The 17,122-nt window shown below is 53.6% G+C and overlaps 1 protein-coding gene across 2 annotated transcripts; it reads right to left on the bottom strand.

The window, feature by feature from the left end:
* Positions 1 to 560: 560 nt before the first annotated feature.
* On the bottom strand, positions 561 to 13,982 carry MIER2 (MIER family member 2). 2 transcript variants are annotated; one of them, XM_084302704.1, is made up of 13 exons: positions 13,751 to 13,982; positions 13,096 to 13,183; positions 12,392 to 12,543; positions 11,524 to 11,649; positions 10,752 to 10,875; positions 9,996 to 10,105; positions 9,252 to 9,321; positions 7,470 to 7,621; positions 6,640 to 6,721; positions 6,448 to 6,542; positions 5,519 to 5,646; positions 4,400 to 4,536; positions 561 to 3,547 (listed from the first exon to the last, which is right to left on the bottom strand). In XM_084302704.1, the coding sequence occupies exons 3-13, from the start codon at positions 12,533 to 12,535 to the stop codon at positions 3,072 to 3,074; spliced, it is 1,644 nt and encodes a 547-aa protein (XP_084158830.1). In that variant the 5' UTR covers positions 12,536 to 12,543; positions 13,096 to 13,183; positions 13,751 to 13,982; the 3' UTR covers positions 561 to 3,071. The 2 variants fall into 2 exon arrangements, with proteins under 2 accessions (XP_084158830.1, XP_084158831.1); XM_084302705.1 differs by having other exon boundaries at positions 5,543 to 5,646.
* Positions 13,983 to 17,122: the final 3,140 nt, after the last annotated feature.

The raw sequence follows: 17,122 nt of genomic DNA, 5'->3' as shown, positions 1-17,122 counted from the left end.
GAGCACCGTGCCACGGAGCTGGGGCACTGGCACTCCCCCAGCCCCTGCTGAAGATGCTCTGCACCAAACAGAAGCAGCTGTGATCAAGAAGAGGCTGAGCTCAGCTTCTGGAGGGCTGTGCCAGGACCGCTGGGCTCTGTCGGGCACAGCCGTGGATCACAGCACCCAAGGTGGGGGACACGACCCCGCAGGGCTCTGGGCTTCGTCCCAGCCCACGCCTCACCCCGGAGCCACGCGCGGCCGCACGCCCAGCCCCTGCCTATGGGGCACTGGAGCACTCAGCTGTGGCAGAGAGATGAAAAAGGCCAGGACCCCCCCTCACCTCTGCCACCCCAACATGCAGGGCTGTGGCACCTCAGTCTCCAAAACCAAGACAGGCTTCCTGCTTGCTTTCAAATTAGGTTTTTAATTAAATAAATAACGGCGAGGGGTCTTCAAGGCAGTATCACTTCACAGTGTAGGGCTTGGGGGTGAGGGGACGAGTCCAGCATTGGGAGCGTCTCAAAGTGAATGTGCTTTGTAAGAAGGAAAAAGAAAACCCCAAGAAAACCAAAACCAAACCTCCCCCCGTGACTCCCCGCCCTGCCCCAGCCCTTTTCACCCCTCTCCCTTACAGTTATGTGGGAAAAGCGCTGCGCTCATGTTGAAAGACCCCATGCGAATCTGTAAACAACACTGAATAATATAAATAAGAGACATTTCTGCCTCCTCCAGCCTCTCCTCTCCCTTCACTGGGGCTTGAAACAAACCAAAGAAAAATGGTTTCAGGAAAAACTAAGAACATTCTTGGCTGATGGAGAGGAGACGCCAAGGCCTGACCCTCCCTGGGAGGGCTGCAGATGCTCTCACCCTGCCACCTCCTCCCCTTCCAGCCAAGCAGCTTCCTCTCTCCCCCAGAAAAGGGGAATCACAGCCTGGGAAGTTCCACTATGGAGCGGGCACTTGTGTTTGCTTTCTGTTTCCAGCAGCTGGGAGCAGCCAGAGGTGAGACCTCCATTCTACAGCACGTTTCACAGAGCAACACCTGGCCACGAGAGCAGTGTCTGCAGCTCGGCGCCTCCTAGCAGGGCTGGCTGGGGACCGAAACAAGCACCCACCCCACTCACGTAGGCGAATGGGTCTGGGGCCTGAAAGGGGGAGATGAGGTCTGATCCTAAGCTACCCCATGAAGCTGTCTGGTGCTGTCTCCAAGCCCCTGCTGCAGGAGTGAGCACAACCTCGCTGGGCCGGGTAAGAGGGGGTCCCAGGTTAATGCCTTTACTCATCTTCCAAATCCACAGAAACAGCCGCAGGATCAGCGCCTGAAGACCTCTACCAAATTAAGCAAAAAGACTCAACCTGAACCCTTCCCAAGCAGAGAAAATGGCTGGAGGAAGGGAACATCTGCGTTAGAGCCCTGCCCAGCAAGTCAGCAGTGTTCCCTGCATGGAAAAAGGGAATGAGAACACGTGGACATAAGCCAGTGACGAGCCCCAGACCTGGCACATAAGCGGGACGCAGACCAGCTCCGACTCAGCGCACCCACAGCCGCTCCTCTGAGCCAGCACAGCTCTGCACAGCCGCTGGCCGCTTCGGTGCCGACCCTCGGCCCCTCCTCAAAACGCCACTGGCAGCAGGGACACACGTTTCTCTCAGAAGAGAGAGATTTTTGGCGATGTTTTAGAAGAACGGAGGCAGGTGGGAAGGGGCAGGGCTGCGCTGGGCACGCTCTCCTGCCTGCCTCTCGGCGCTAGCAGTGGTGTCCGACGCAGGGTGCCCGGGGAGCTGAGGTGCCCGCAGCGTGCACAGCGCTAGGAAGGAGGCACGGCCCTGCTGTGGTGACTCCAGGGAGACACGGGCTGGAAGCTCCCTCCTGCCATCACGCACATCCTCACCCGGTTCGCTGTCACTGCCCGGGGAGGTCAGGCAGCGGCTGCCCCTTCCCAACACCTGCCCAGTGGCAGCTGCTGCTTCTCCACTTCCACAATTCTAGCTTCAGGCACCCAACAAAGCAAGGGTCAACTCAGCGATCACCATCCCCTTCTGGCCCTCTCTTCCTGCGTCCAGCTCCTCCTCCTTCCCCAGCTAGCGAATTTTTTGGAAGGAGCTGAGGCGTTACAGAGGTGGCAGCTGCGTTTCACCCTCCTGATGTGCAGCAGGGCCAGAAACGATCGAGTTATTCACCGCCAAGAACAAAGGGGGCAGCAGTGCAGCACTGAAGGCCAACATCACTTTGGGTCTAGCACCGCCTCGACTCCCAGCTCAAGATCTCCCTGGCCCAGTTCATGGCAGAGCACCCCAAGGGAAGGCAGGACGGGCTTCAGCATGCACAACACTGCCGCACCGCACAGCGCCCCTTCCGAGACCCGAAGCTTCAGCCAAAGGACTGGAACAGGCGACACCCCAGCCGGAGCTGGCGGCAGTGTGGGCAGGGAGCAACGCACAGCCCCGGGAGGTCTGAAGGCAGGACTGCGAGCGCCTGTTACGGTCCTCAGCTCGGGAGCGCAGGATAGCTGTGAGAAGGGGCCCGGGGAGAAGGACTGCTACTGCAGCACACCGTGCGGGTGAGCAGCCACGACTCCTCACCTTCCTTTGGCGTCGCCATGCCCATCTCCACTGGTGAGCAGCCCTGCAGCCCAGGCAGGCTGTGCTCCATGCTGACTTCCTAAGCTCTTGGACCTCCAGACTGCATCCTCTGCCCCAGCCCCAAAGTGCCTGCGACACATCCCTGTTCTCAACACATTTTTGCACTCAGACCGTTCCACTGGAGCCAGAGGACACCTCCCTGGTCCTGGGGGCAGGGACTCTCCCAACAGCCTGGCAAGACCTGGGGTGACACACGGTCAACAAAATGGGGGGCCGTGGGCCTCCCCCCTCACCCAAGCTGGCCACCAGCTTTGTGTGATTGTGTCGGAACATGCTGGAGCAGAAACGTGTTTGGTTTCACTGTAGCCTTGGATCAAGGAGGATGGAAAGACGGATTCTGACCAACAGCTCCATACTGTCCCTAGAGAACAGTGGAAGTTCCAGGATTTCACTCAGTCAGGTCAAAGTCCTTGGTGGATTTGTGACAGGTTTGTGACTGAAGACTCTCACTGTGACAAGGGCTCTGACCGAGCCACGGGTGCTGGGCAGGCCTGATGAGCAGTCAGAAAACTATTTACATCTCCAATGCCAATGAGGCCAAAATCTGTGACCGATAAGGACACTTGCGCAGGGGCCACCACTGCCTCTGTGTCTCTGTCCAAATCCACAGGGCCAGCAATTAAAGGTAAGCCCTCATTAATGTCTGCAGGGAGAGTGAAGTCCATGGTTATCGTCTCACCAGAGCTTTGCAACGTCTCCTGCTTCTCTGCTAGTCCTGGTCCTGCCGGCGGCAAAGCATAGAGCCCCGTGTCGGAGGGGGTGACAGGATGCCGTGTGCAGGAAGCCGAGAGCGTGCCTGAGGAGGTCTCCTCGGCGGGGTCGAAGGAACAATTCGTCTCCGAAGGAGTACTGCACTCATAGCCCTGCCCCGACTCGCTCATGCTGCCCAGGCTGCAGGCTGTGCTCTCCACGCTCAGAGGCTCTGCGCACCACAGAGGAGGGAAGTGCACGGACGATGGACAGACAGGGAGGAAGAAAGGGTGGGAGGCAGCAAGTGAAATAAAACTAGAGTCAGTCCATAACGTATAAAAACCAGAATCCAGCTCAATCCCACCTAACCAGAACAGTATTTGTTCGATGGCAAAGATGTTTCTTTATTATAGCAACCAAAACTCCTGACAGCATCTACCAATGAAAGGCAAGATGCAGACAGCAGACAGGAGGCCACCAGTATTTCTATGGAAATTAAGGGAAACCTCAAATGAGATTCTGAGATGAACCCAACCCTAAATCCTGTCCCCTCAAGCGTACGTCTCCTGGCAGGTGCTAACACAAAGCCCTTGTCCGTGGTAGGACAGAGAGAGGGAATGAACCCGTTTCAGGCTTTCTGTGAGTCTTCTTACAGCCACCTCTCTCTGACGGCAGCTAACAGGCACAGACTGACTTCTGGTGTTTTAAATCCATCTCTGGAGGACGTGCCAGTGTCCGCTAATTAAGGCAGGTGCACTGAAAGCAACTGCCTGCCTCCGGTACCCAAAACTCACACAAATTCTCTTGCTTTGGGAACGACTTAGGCCGTCCCTCCACATCTGAAGCAGGACCAACTCTAAAGGAGCCGGTACTGCTCAGCGTAGGGACAGGCAACCCTCCTTTACCTACACCACACTGCCCGGGGCTGGCGTTTGACTCAGGGCAGAAAGGGAGCACACCGGCAAGGGGCAGGGAGAAGAGCAGTGGCTGGATAACAGCAACACGAGAAAGGCAAAGGAGGGTCTGTGCTGCTGAGGGGGGGAGGGGAGCTGTCCCCGTGGCAGACAGAAGAGAAGGCAGTTACCTGTGCTCTCAATTGCTAGCTGATCTTGGCCAAAGTGAGAGTCCAGGCAGCTGGTGGCAGAGGGAATCGGTGGGGAGCTCCGAGAACGACTGGCATTTTCTACCTCACCCCCATCCAAGTCATTGTCGGCGTAATCCCTGTGGGGAAAGACAGACAGAACTGTGACCACCCGCTGGGCAGAAAGATACAGGCAGGAGAAACAGTGACTGGGATTAAAACCCACCAACAAATAAAGCAGCAGGGCTGTAGAGGCCTCACGAGGAGGAACGTCCATACCCACGGTTAGGTCAGGGTGCCTGAGACCAGCCCACATCAAACCAGAACGGGCTGTGAAGCTTCCCAAACACAGAGCTCTGCCCCCCGGCTCTCTGACTCTTCCATAACAAAACAAATGGCCAAATACTCTCCGCAGGGAGCAGCCAGCTTCATGGGATGATTGCACTGGGTTGTGACAATGTCAGCATGCCAGCAAAGAGCAAGAGACAAAAAAAATATTTTCTACCATGGGGAAATTTGAGATTTCAGGTATTTTCCTGTCTTGAGTCAGAAGAAAAAAGCTAAGACTTAAACATTTTTCAAGCTCTAACAGCTAATATTTTTAATTGATTCAACTTAAATATTTCATTTTGACCTCTTAAAACATTTCAGTTTCAACCTTTTTGAAAAGTATTTGCTGTAATTAACATATATTTCAAAGCGAAGAATTTGCCTCGAAGGTTATTTGCAGGGAAAGAAATTAATTCTCCAATAATCAGAAACAGGGTATTTTTGTATGTAAAAAAATCCCTTCCCAAAATTGCATCCGACTGAATTACTTTTTGAGATCAGCCCTGAATCCCTGACCATAACCTTAATCTTTCTTGTGAATGCATTTATCTGAAAGAAAACACTATTTTCTGACACAAGAAAGTCCACATCCAAGCAAATAACTGCTTAAGTGTCCCCTCCCACGCTAACAGTGCATTATGCTCCGAGAACACCCCATGAACCTCTGCATGCTCCCACCGAAGAAACCTTCTAGAGCAGAAAGCGCCGCCTTTAAAGTAGAGGTGCTTTGCAGCCAGGATCGTCACTGGGAGGTTAATATTACTAATTTTAGTGTGAGAATATTCCACGCACGTGGCTCCAGGGTGGAGGACGTACTTCTTCCTTCCTAAACGAGTCTGCTGAGTGAAGTACTCATAGCGCTCTGACTTTTTCCACATGTAGTAATACTCCACGCACTCGCCCACTGACCGGGTGCGGACCTGAGGAGAAACACCACAGTCAGAGCGTCACGCATCCAGATGCGCTTCGTGGAGCAAGGGTTATTCACCCGTTTTATCAGCACAGCAAGTGAAGTGCATTACAGCGATTTACATTGCTATGGACACATCTGCACTGCAGAACAGAAGCAGATACCGAGATTTCCAAGGCGGTAACCGGCCAGAGGAGTAACTCCCATGGTGCACAATTGTTCTCGCAGACCCCGGTGTGGGTTCACACACAGTACATTCATGCAGGACCTTCCTGCACTTCCAGCAGCACGCTTAACACCAAGAGAGCAAACCTGCATCCATTTTCACTGGCCAGTGTCAACATGCCCACAGTGAATCAGTGGTAGGACTGGACTCTCTGGTTCTGCCAACTCCCAGCATAGCAGCATATGTCCTGGGGCCCAGTTCTCCCTACGACAGCATCTTTCATTCTAGAGGACCCCAGGGGACTTTACAAAACATCCACATGCTCAACTCACTCATTCACAGAAGTACTGCAAGGGCTGAGAGTTTGGAAAGAACTTTTGAGACTCCAGAAAGGGCTAATCAGTAATTAACTGACATCACTCATGCAGGTCAGTGTTGTTTGTGACTTCTCCCACCTGGAAAATAAGGCAGAGCAGGGCAGTGAACAGCCCATCACCTGCTAGCATGAGTCAACACAAAGCCTGGGATTGGAACTCAGCAGTCCTGAACTTCCTGCATCAGCCAAGGCTCAAAATACACTTCTGGTGCAAATGCAACTGCCTCGTTCCCTTTGTCTTACTGTGATGCAGGGGTGAACATTCTTACCTTGTTTGCTTGGATAAGATGAAAGTTTTTCCCATGGACCCTGTAGCCATGTTCAAAATTTCTACATTCTTCCTCGCTCCAGGCACAAAGCTCATCTACAGCAGAAAGAGGGATTGGAGGAAGCATACAGAATCTGGAGGAGTTACACGTGCCTCAGTGTTCGGAGTGGAATCCAGACATAGGGGTTCTCACCTCTGATAACTTTCACATTGAACCGTAACCTCCGTAATGCCTCTTCTGCATTGAAATTGCATTTAACCAGTTCATACAATGCCTAGAAAACAAAAGAAAGTGACTGACAGCAACACACCGCAAGCAGACCTCTGCATGACTCATGTTTGTCTTGTGAAACTTATTTTTCCCAGGAGCCACTTTTCCACTAACCTAGCATGGCAGCCAGCATACATCATTCCATTTTTCACAGAACTGCATTACAAACCCTAGGACTGAAACGACGCAGTTCTACCAGCAACTCGAGGGATTACAGGTGTGCTCCCGTGTTTCTGCAGATACTGGGCTTATTGTGAGAATCTAACCTGCCTACCTTAGAGGAAACACAACCGCTCTGGTTTCTTAGTTAGATGTTTGATCTTCTGCCGCCTTCAAAAGACGACAGAGAATTTTATAGAGAACAGATCCAAAATTGTCCTCCTGCAAGCTCTGTCTCAGAGATTTTGGGATACCAAGACAATACAGTCAAAACTAACTGTCCTTTACTTGCCCTGCCCATTCCACATTTTCCACAAGCATCCACAGATGCCTTCCACAAACAGCTTTAGAAGGCAAGTACTAAGCTAGGCAGGGTCTGACCCACTGCAGCCATTTCCTGTCTTCCCAAAAGCAGAGTGAAGACCCTCAGACTCCATTTGGGAGGCACTCTCACTTATCCATGAAGCAGGAGCAGAGGATCACAAAAGTTAGATACCAGTCTCTTTTCAAGTGGGTCTCATTCAAGATCTCTGAAGGAAGTGCTGCACCACTACGCCAGCATCGTTCTAATATCTCTGGCTGTGAGATTTTACCTGTTCATTGTCCTTCACCATCTCTCCTTCTGGCAGGCTGCTGCTAGACAGCTCATCCCACCGCCGCTTCACTGCACAATATAGGAACTCTTCAACCTCTCTCTCAGGAAGGATGTTTGGGTCCCAAAGCAGCTGATCTTCATTTTCATAGACTAACAGAAAAAAAAAAAAAAACAAAAAAACGAAATAAGCTAATCAGAGAATCCCACTGCTTTTAAGAAATGCTCTGCGTGTCTGGGCCTGGCAGAGGCAGAAGAAGGGAGAAAATCTTTGCTTGGACTCCTAACCTGGCACTAGGGATGACGACCATCTGTGTGAACGTGCTGCATTTTCCCCTCCTGATTTTGGAGGCAGATAAGCTTACTACTGCTTATACCTCTTTTAGAGCCCTAGGCACAGGCTCGTCTGGTTTCCGCTTCTTCAGAGGGTTGGCTGACAAGTTTTTTGTTACCATGCTCTCAAAGGCTGTTGCTTTGATTCATCAATCGTGGCAACTTAAAAACCCCATGTTCTAAGTTGTGTTTTCCCACATATAGTAAACAAAAGGACTAGGAAGCAAAGGCAGCTTTGAGCTATAAGCCTGGCTTAGGCTCAAGACCCCCTCTGTCCTAAGCACAAAACTAAGCATCTGCAAGGCTGTCACGTTCCTCTGAGCTGCTCCACCTGGACAAAACAGCAGCAGCACACTGCAGCACTGAGTGGTTCTTGCTCTTGGTCCATGAGAACAAAGCACACAACCATGCAGACAGAGGGTTAAGTAAAATTGCAGCACAGAGGAAAGCAAGAAGAGATTCTGCAATAAAAATAATCAGAAATACAGTGATTTTTCTATTCAGAAAACCATCTGAATAGCTTGTGTTGGAAGGGACCCTAAAGATCACCTAACTCCAACCCCCTTGACACAGGGAGGTTATAGGGGTCATAATAACATGAGCACCCTATGGGATTTACTTGTTCGTGTATTTCTACAGGCAAAGGAACCCACTCCTTAGCCATGTAAAATCAGGTCAGAGGAAGTACAGACAGGGCACAGAAGACCACCATCTGGATCTACTGCAAGTTTCATCTCATTTTGCACTGATGCAAACGTACAGGCTACGGGAAACAGGCACTAAATCCATGGTCTTCAGTACAGAAGTACTGAGAGTATCGTAAACTTCCTGATTAAGTGACAGTAAAAAGTTCTGAGAACTACAGCAAGAAAATCTGAAATGGTACCTGCAAAACTGATAACTTTTATCTCCTTAAATCATTTGCTTAGTCTGCTAGGTTAAAAGAACTAGGGAGGAAATGAGTCATTTTTAAAGAGGTGGTTTTCTGTTAGCTATCTTCTTCAGAAGTTCAACAAGCTGCTGCCAGAATTACACTAGTTATTAGACAATCTGCAAATCAAGGCAACTCTATCTACTCTGCAGACACGCTATCACATTTGGAACTGATTAGTTCCAGGGAGTACTACATGAAAAACACTCTTGCTACTTCAGGAAGACGTCAGAGAAAAACAAATTAGAGCATCTCCCTCTTTGGCTACAGCTGAGCCCCCTTTCTCCAAACCTGTCTTCCCACCAAGCCAGTCTTCACTGTGTGTCTGTAGCTGTGTCACTCGCCAAATTCAGATAAGCTAGTTTAAAAGCTAGCCTAGGTACAGCTGTAAATTTTGATGTCATTACTGAGAGGTGCTAAGCCTAGACATGCAGAGCAGAACTGGTGAACTGAGCCCCTTCAAATGGCCAGGCCAGCAGCCCTACAACCAAACAAGATACGTAAAGCAAGTGGCCTTACCTTTTTCACTGTGCCTGTTCAAGTGGAGGATGGGAACAGTGGCTTGGTACTGAGGTCCAACCATGATCTCCTGAAACACCATCACAGAGAAGTCAGTAAATCGAAATGGAACACACTCCGCATAGGCAATGAAGTGTACCGCATGATTTAAGGGCTATGACACCACGAGGCCAACATATATCAGCAGTCCCCAGTGTCACCATTACTTCTCGGGAGCCTTGACTTACTTTATAGGGTAACTGGAAAGATTTACAACCAACCAGATCATACTTTAGGGACCTTAGGTATTTACACAGTTTTAATGTTAAAGATATATAGCAAATAGCTAGAGCTGGAGATAAAGAAATGCTAAAGGTCTCCTGCAACCTTCATAACCAGGATGAATTCGGAAGTCTGCTCCTCTCTTTCATATGATGGTTCCCCCTCAGTAAAACCCACTGGGAACATCGCACAGCAATTCACTTTTACAGGGCTATGGATTGCAGTTCTGATTTACCAAGGCAACAACAGCATTTTCCATATCTGAAGCAGAAAATAGTTTCAGATGCAGATTTCAAGATCACATAAAAAATACACTTTGCAACCCATGTCTGCCACTGCCTTCCACAAAATGCAAGACTGAGCAAAAGGAAGATAAAGAAAGAAAACTTCTTGGGGAAATACCACAGTGCTTTGGCGTCATGCTTTCCCCAAATTCAGGCCCATTGCCTCAGCTCCCCTTCTGGATGCACTCTGATCATTTACCTTCTTACACTCGTTGGATGGGATGGAGTCCTCCTCTGAATCCTCAGCCATGGAGGAAGCACATGGAGATGAACATGGCTCTTTGTCTTCATCAGCAAGAAAGTTGTTTGCTTTGTGGGAAAGGAAGAGATCTGTTGTCATGAAATGGTTTATTACTACTGCTCTATGTTCCTCCCATCCCTTTATTTTCTGTCTTAAAGTTACTTTCAGCATGGTCCTCAGTGACTACTTACCCATATTTAAAAGCAGAAAATGGAAATAAGACAATTTGCACACTTGCCATGCAGGTGGTGCCAACCAACCTGGAGAACTCAGACTCCCTCATTTTGCAAGACAGCAGAAGGAATAAGATCACTTTATACCAAGTCTCCCATTCCCTCTGGCTTCCTGCACATTCTGATGTTTAGGAACTGCCACAACGTATCAGACCAGTAGCACTACCGAATGTATTCACTTGTAGAGGTGTCAGACCCAGCAGATTGTAATTACAACAGGCAGCAAAACAGTTCTCACCTTACCAATGTTGTGAGTTACAGCTAAAGACAATTTGCTCCTGATCCCCCTGCACATCTACACTCACATCCTAACTGGTGCTGGGTGAACCCACTGGCACTCAGGTTTATTTGCAGCCCCAGAAAGAACATGGAAAAACGTAACTCAGGAAACTTAGTGACAAAGTAAAGAAATATGTCCCTGCCCTAACCTGCACAAAACACCTAAGTACAAAACAATTACTTAGAAATTAGCAACACATACAGCCAGGCTGGTTTGGGAATAGGTCTGACGCATCATGGGATGTGACGGATGGAGTCAGATCATCAGCTGAAGACTGTGTCTCCTCCTCTTCTTCCCCTGAAAGCAAATCCTTCGCTATTTGTTCCTTTTAACAACAACAAGAAAGTGAAAAATATTTTAAATTAAAAAAAAAAAAAGCAGGGGGTGGGTGTGTGTGAGGCCTACAGTAAAACATTTCTGGCCAAGGGCAGCCACATCCACAGTCCTCCTCACCCTCCCACAGCTTCTTCAAAGACAGATTCTGCCTTGCACTCCCTGCCGCCCCTGGATTATCCTCCCTAGAAGCACTTCTATAAGCATCAAGAGGAGAATGGCTTCCTATGGAAGCCAGAGAGAGAAGGAGCAAAAGGCCTTTTCTGTAGACCCCCACCCAGCGTACAGAGCTCAAAGACCCCATAAGGAAACAACTTTCTACATCAGCTGGCTCAGAAGGAAGACACAAACCTTCCCTGACCATCCACAGACCCACCTACGTGCAAAGAATTGTTACCTACGTTCCATAAAGGATTTTTACCGCGTCCTTTTCAAAACAGCTCTCCTTCCCCCAGTCTCCTCTATCCCCTGCACACTCACATTTCTGCCCCCTCGCTGGGACACCAGAACTAGGCAGGCCCTTCCCTGGCATTTTCCAAGCTCCACTGGGGAGAGCTACTAGACACCTGAAGCTCTCCGCCAGCTCAGCACCCTACAGCACAGCCCAACAGCACACACCCGAGCTGACAGCTGCTCTTACCTTATCCAGAGTCATATCTGGGAGATTTGGAGTAATATCATTGCTCTCACTGTCCTGCTCAGAGATGGGATCAGATGCCTCATAGCCGTAAAGTGCAAGCAGCTCCTCAAATGGCATTTCACTGTTCTGAGCAAGAGGAAGACAAAGCTTCATCAGGAATGGAACAATCGCCGAGTACAACAGCAGCTGCAGCGAACACACCTGCAGAGGCAGTCAAAGCAGCTCTGCTCTTCTGGGGGCTCTGAATGCCTTGGGCAGTGCTGCACAATGAAGGAGGCATGTCCACCAGGACCCACCACAGCCTGGTCTTAAAGGTATGGACAAGCCTGGAACTTCCACCCCAAACAAATACGGTCAAGGGTATTCTTAGAATATGTTTATTTTTATACTAGGTTTCATGCTGGTGATGAGTTGCCAAAGAGCAGAACTGTATTTATACAGAAGGGCTGCAGCAAGTCACTGCATTATTCTTGTGCCAGACCCGAAGAGATAATCTGTGAGGAAGGTGCTTTGTGTTCCTCTGAGGCCTCCCCAAAGACTACCCACTGGAGGACCACATCCATCACCTCTGCGGAAAGAACATCGCCCAGCAGCTGATGGCTCTTCAGCAGGGTGGCTGAAGGAATTCCACGTGGTCAGAGCACCTACCTGGCAGACAAAGTCTCCAAAATTTACTGCTGTCACCGGCTGGCAAACCAATTATTTGCTACCCAAATTTAAACCTAAGACCTGTTGATGGGTGGAGCGAAACACAGCACACAGCCATCAGAGCAAGCAAGACAGTTTCTCACAAAGATCTATGGTACCAGCACTGGCAAAGAAAACAAGAAAATCCAGCAGGTAATTTCCCTTCCCCTCCCGCCTTTACCTGAGAGGCACTGAAACTCTTCTCCAGCTCTTCTAAGGATTTCTGTTTCTCCTGAGTATCTTCCTCTTCTTCCCTTTCCTCCCGTACACCATAGTTCTGCGACAGGATCTCTGCTAGGTTCAGTCGGTGATCAGCCGAGCCCATTGACACAACTGCAGGGATTAAAGAAGTTGGGCATTGGATCATCCTGAACCAAATCTTCAGACGTGACAAAGCTCAGGTTGACCCATCCTCGTGCGTGTGTGGCCATGACAAGGCAGCGGAAGAGATCAGGCAGGAAGGAGTGAGAGGGGCTGGGAAGCACAACCAGCAGAAGTCATTCCGTGAGCACCGTGAGCAAAGCCTGGCTCCTACACTGGAAGCCCCATGACTGACTGAAAGATGTACCTGAAGGTTTTCTGAGTATTTATGGTTCTCTCCTGACTGGATTCCCTGATATGACAACATCCGAATGCACACTGCAGCTTTCCCCTCACTCAAGGCACTTTTAGGATAATTACTATTTACTGGGAGAACCAGCACAGACGCTTCTGGGAGCTTTGGCATTTTTAAGACTTTTCTTGCCTGTCAAGTGTGATCGGAACCACCCACCAGGTTCCAAACAAGTCGGAAGGAGAAGGGGAGGGGATGGACAGGCTGAGCACAGGAGCCCTGTTTTCTCTGGCAACCAGACCAACGAACAGAAGCACAGACCGTGGCTTTACCTGCGGCACTCTGAAGGCCAGGCTCTCCGGGACATAGGCTGTGGGCTGGGTACGGCACCACCCTCGGACTCTGCCTGCCCACCGAAGCCTTCAAGGAAAGAGAAGAACATGGCTGAGACAACTCTCCATTTTTAAAGGGTAACGCACCTCCAGCCGCTTAACCCCTCCAGCAAATGCAATTAGTTTAGTTTCAAAGCAAAAGTTAATAAACCCACACAGGGTAGCACTGGAAACCGCTGTGCAAAAAGAGCTCTGGCCAGGTTTATTTAACAGCTCTCCCACAGCTCCTCTCTTCGGGGTTCATCACCTTTCCCTCGGTCTCTAAGCGCATGTGGCAGCGTTTCCACTTTACCTTCAGTTTTCCAATAATAATTTATCCCTTCACCAGTTTAAGACCACAGGTCTTTATGGCTTACATCTTACCTAAAAGAAGGATTCTGACCCTAAGCCATCATTCTAAGCACACCCATGCCACGCTGCTTCCAACACCGCATTTTATCAACGGCACGCCAGCTGCCCCCAGCGCCTCGCCGCATCCAGGAGGCTCAGAGGGGTCAGCAAGGAAACTCAGAGCTGAGCGGGCAGCGAGGGGGGCTGGAAGTAGCAGAGGTGAGGTGGAAAGAGGATGAGACAGGTAGACACCGAGAGGAGGCACCTGCTTTCTGGCATGCGGTGCTCGGTCAGAAGTTTAGGCAGCAACAGGGGCTGAGGCCTGGACAACAAGCCCGAACATCTGCAGCTCCTTGGGCTGATGCAGCTGGAAATGCTGTTCATCAAGTTCAGCCTAGGTAGGGAGCAAGGAGGTAATTAGGCAATGCCTCTGAGCTGACTGAGAGCCTCTGACTGCAGCAGGAGCTCCGAGTGCCGGTCCCCCCGGCAGCACTGACACCTCCTCACGGCCCTCGGCCACCTCCCGCTGCTCCCCTCTCAGGCAGGGGGAGCCAGGACACCCTCAGTGCTTCTGCACAAGGCTCTGAGAACTCAAGGAAATACAGCACAGGTTCAAATCCCAACGGATTCTCTACCAACAGAGCCAGGTATACACCAAAAAAGCCACCCTGGACTTTGGGCTCTGAATGAGTGCCTTCGGGCGTTTCAACGCGCGTTGCAAATTCTGTAACAACTCAGAGCTGGTTGGTTGCGAGATGTAATTACTGCCACGATGCCGGTCTGGAAGGCATCAGAAGATGCTCCCACATGACAGAAAGATAGAGGGAGGGAGGGAGGGCAAGGATCTTGAAAGCGGCTGTGGAATTCTTGCTCCTTCCTCTTCCCAGACGTTGAAGAGATGCCTCCAGTCCCAGCCGAAGCGAGCTTTAACTCACCGTCCCCGGTGCCTGGTCATTAGCAGCAGGACAGCCCCCCTGGAGACCACCTCGTCAGGCTGCAGACGGAGCCCAACAGCCACACGAGCCAAGAAGAGAAGGGAGGAGGAGTTCCTGGCTAGCAAAAGACGAGGATGGAAAGGACTCGGCCAACCTCCGTGGGGACAGCCGCGCCAGGAGATGGATTCCCACCTCAGGAGGTGACAGCGCCTCTCTTCTGGGCCCTGCTGGGATGTGACCACGCACAAAGCCCTCTTGGAGAAATCCTCCCAAGCAAATAATCCCATTTTCATGAAAAGGGCACGGGTGTGGATTACGCGCCCTCTCTTTTGCCTCAAGTGATCTGCAGAGCTCTTCCCTGAGACCACGACCGCTACATCGATCGCGCCTCCCTGCCGCCAGGATCGATACGGGGCTGCACGCTAAGGACTGGGGAAACGAAGGCCGAAACCGTCAGCCGTGGAAGGGCTGGCTTGAGAAGATGTCAAGAATACCTCAGCATCGATGAGATCTTGTGTCAAAGATCAGTGCTGGAACGAGTACTAATAGCCAGGATGCCAGGATGACAAGCCCCTAACTACTCAGGAGTTTATTTCCCCAGAGCAGCACCACAGCACCAGGACAAGCAGGAACTGCTGAGAGGCACCACAAAGCCATCAGCGCTGCTGTGTTTGCATCGAGGAAAGAAGACACAAGTGGCAGACAGAGACAGCGGCCCACTTGTACACCCAAATTTAAACGTGTGACACTGAACCAACCCCCAAATCATTCACGAATCCAGAAGACCGCGACGAGGACGAACAAGGCAGAGGAGCGGGGGAAAGCCGAGAGCACTGCACACGTCGGAAAGACGGCAGGAGCGCTGAGGAGGCGCTACCAGGCGTCCCCGCACCACGGGAGCTCTCAGACGAGGTCACAGCAGTGAACTCGGTTACCTGGAGGGTGCCCCCGATGCTGGGGAGCAGCGCCTCCACGTCCGCGGGTCACGCAGCCTCGGGGAGCAGCCCCGCGCTCCCTGCCGCTGCTTTCCTTCCGCCGCTCCCGGCTTCTCCAGCTCAACTTCCCTCTCCCAGAAGTTACACCGGTGTCGGCCGTTTGCCCGCTCCTGTCTTTGCCTTTTCAGGTGACTTCAGCTCTCCCTTCTCAGCTCTGGACTTGAGCTTTTGAGCACAGGAGACGCAGCGACGGCCGCGCCTCGGGCAGCGCAGCGGAGGAAGGGCCCGAGCTCCTCGCACGCCCAGGGCCGCGTCCCAGCACCGCGCTGGCTGCGCCCGTCCCAGCCCTGCCACACGAAGCCCTCCAGGCTGAAGCGGCTCTCGCAAGAAAGCGAGGAAAAAGAGAGAGGGTTTCCTCTCCCAGCCCTCCTGTTTAAACAGCTACAGCGATTTCCTCAGCTAGTTTGGAGGGGGCATCAGGGTCGGTGAGCGAAGCTTTCCTCACTCCTTTGCCCCATCCGTGCCACGTGACACAGATTCGTGTCCTGCGAGCCCCGGCTGGAGCCAGGGGGAAGAGGTAGGGGCAGAAAGGTTTGTTCTGCAGCCTGCACGTCTGAAAGAGCACAAAAATCAGCAAAGGACAGGACGTGGGGGGGTCTCCTGCGCCGCTCACGAGGCCGAGGCTCCGCGGCCCAACCTCACCCGGGACCCCCGGGCTGAGGCGAGCCGAGAGCACGGGGCCGGGCGGGCAGCAGAGGGGAGCCCCCGCCCGCGGAGCACCCCGAAAACGGAGCCGTGCTCGGGGGGCTCCCGGGAGCCCCGCGACGACCCCGCGCCCCCGGCGGGGCCCTGCGGGCAGCAGCGGGGCCGGTTCGGGGGTGCCCGGGCACGGAAGGGGGGGGGAAGGATCGCAACGGCCGGGGCAGGAGGGGCCCCGCTCGGGCCCCGCAGGCCGGTGCCGGGGGCGGCGGCGGGACCCGGTCCCCACGGAGCCGCCCCCCCGGGACCCCCCGCCCCGCCCCGCCCGCCCCAAAGCCCCGGGGCCGCGGCTCCGCTCTCTGCCGCCGGACCCCGCCCGTGCGGCCCCGCCCGGCCCCAGCCCCGGCCCCGGCCCCGGCCCCGCTCCCGCCCGGCGGCTCCGAGGCGTCCCCGCAGCCCCCCCCAGCCCGCCGGGCCCAGCGCCGGGCCCTCCGCGGCGCCGCTCCCCGGGCCCCGGCCGGGCGCGGGCGGAGCAGGGAGGCCCCGGCCCGGCCCGGCCCCGGTACCAGTCCCGGCTCCCCCCCCCCCCCGGCGGCTCCGCGCTCACCTCCGCCATGGCCGGGCGCGAGCGGCGGCGGCGGCGGCGGCGGGGGGGGGGGGCGGGGCGGGGGAGCCGCGGGGCCCGGATGCGGCGGCGGCCGCTGATTGGCTGCGGCGCCGCGAGGGCGGGGGAGCGGCGGGGGCGCGGCGGGGCGGGGGGCGGGGGTCAAGGGGCGGGGGGCGCCGGGGCCGGGGCCGGGGCCGGCGGCGCCTTCCGGGAGCTCCGGGCCTGGCTGCGGGGCCGGCCCCGGGCTCTGCAGCGGGGCTGGGTGCACCCGCGGCGCCCCCCCCGGCCCGGCCCGGCCCGGCCCCCCCCGGTGGCGGTCCCGGTCCTGGTCCCGGTGGCAGCCGCCGCTCGCCCCGGGCCCGGCGCAGCGCCCCGCGGCTCGGTTCGGGTTCGAGGCCGCGGACCGGAGGCTCGGGCAGCTGCCGCCCGGCTGGGCCGGCCCCGAGCCGCAGCACCGAGCG

Source organism: Netta rufina (assembly GCF_964035555.1).
Source record: "Netta rufina genome assembly, chromosome: 28".
Classification (NCBI taxonomy): domain Eukaryota; kingdom Metazoa; phylum Chordata; class Aves; order Anseriformes; family Anatidae; genus Netta; species Netta rufina.
Note: the sequence above shows the minus strand (reverse complement) of the source record. Positions and strands in the feature narration are given on the sequence as shown.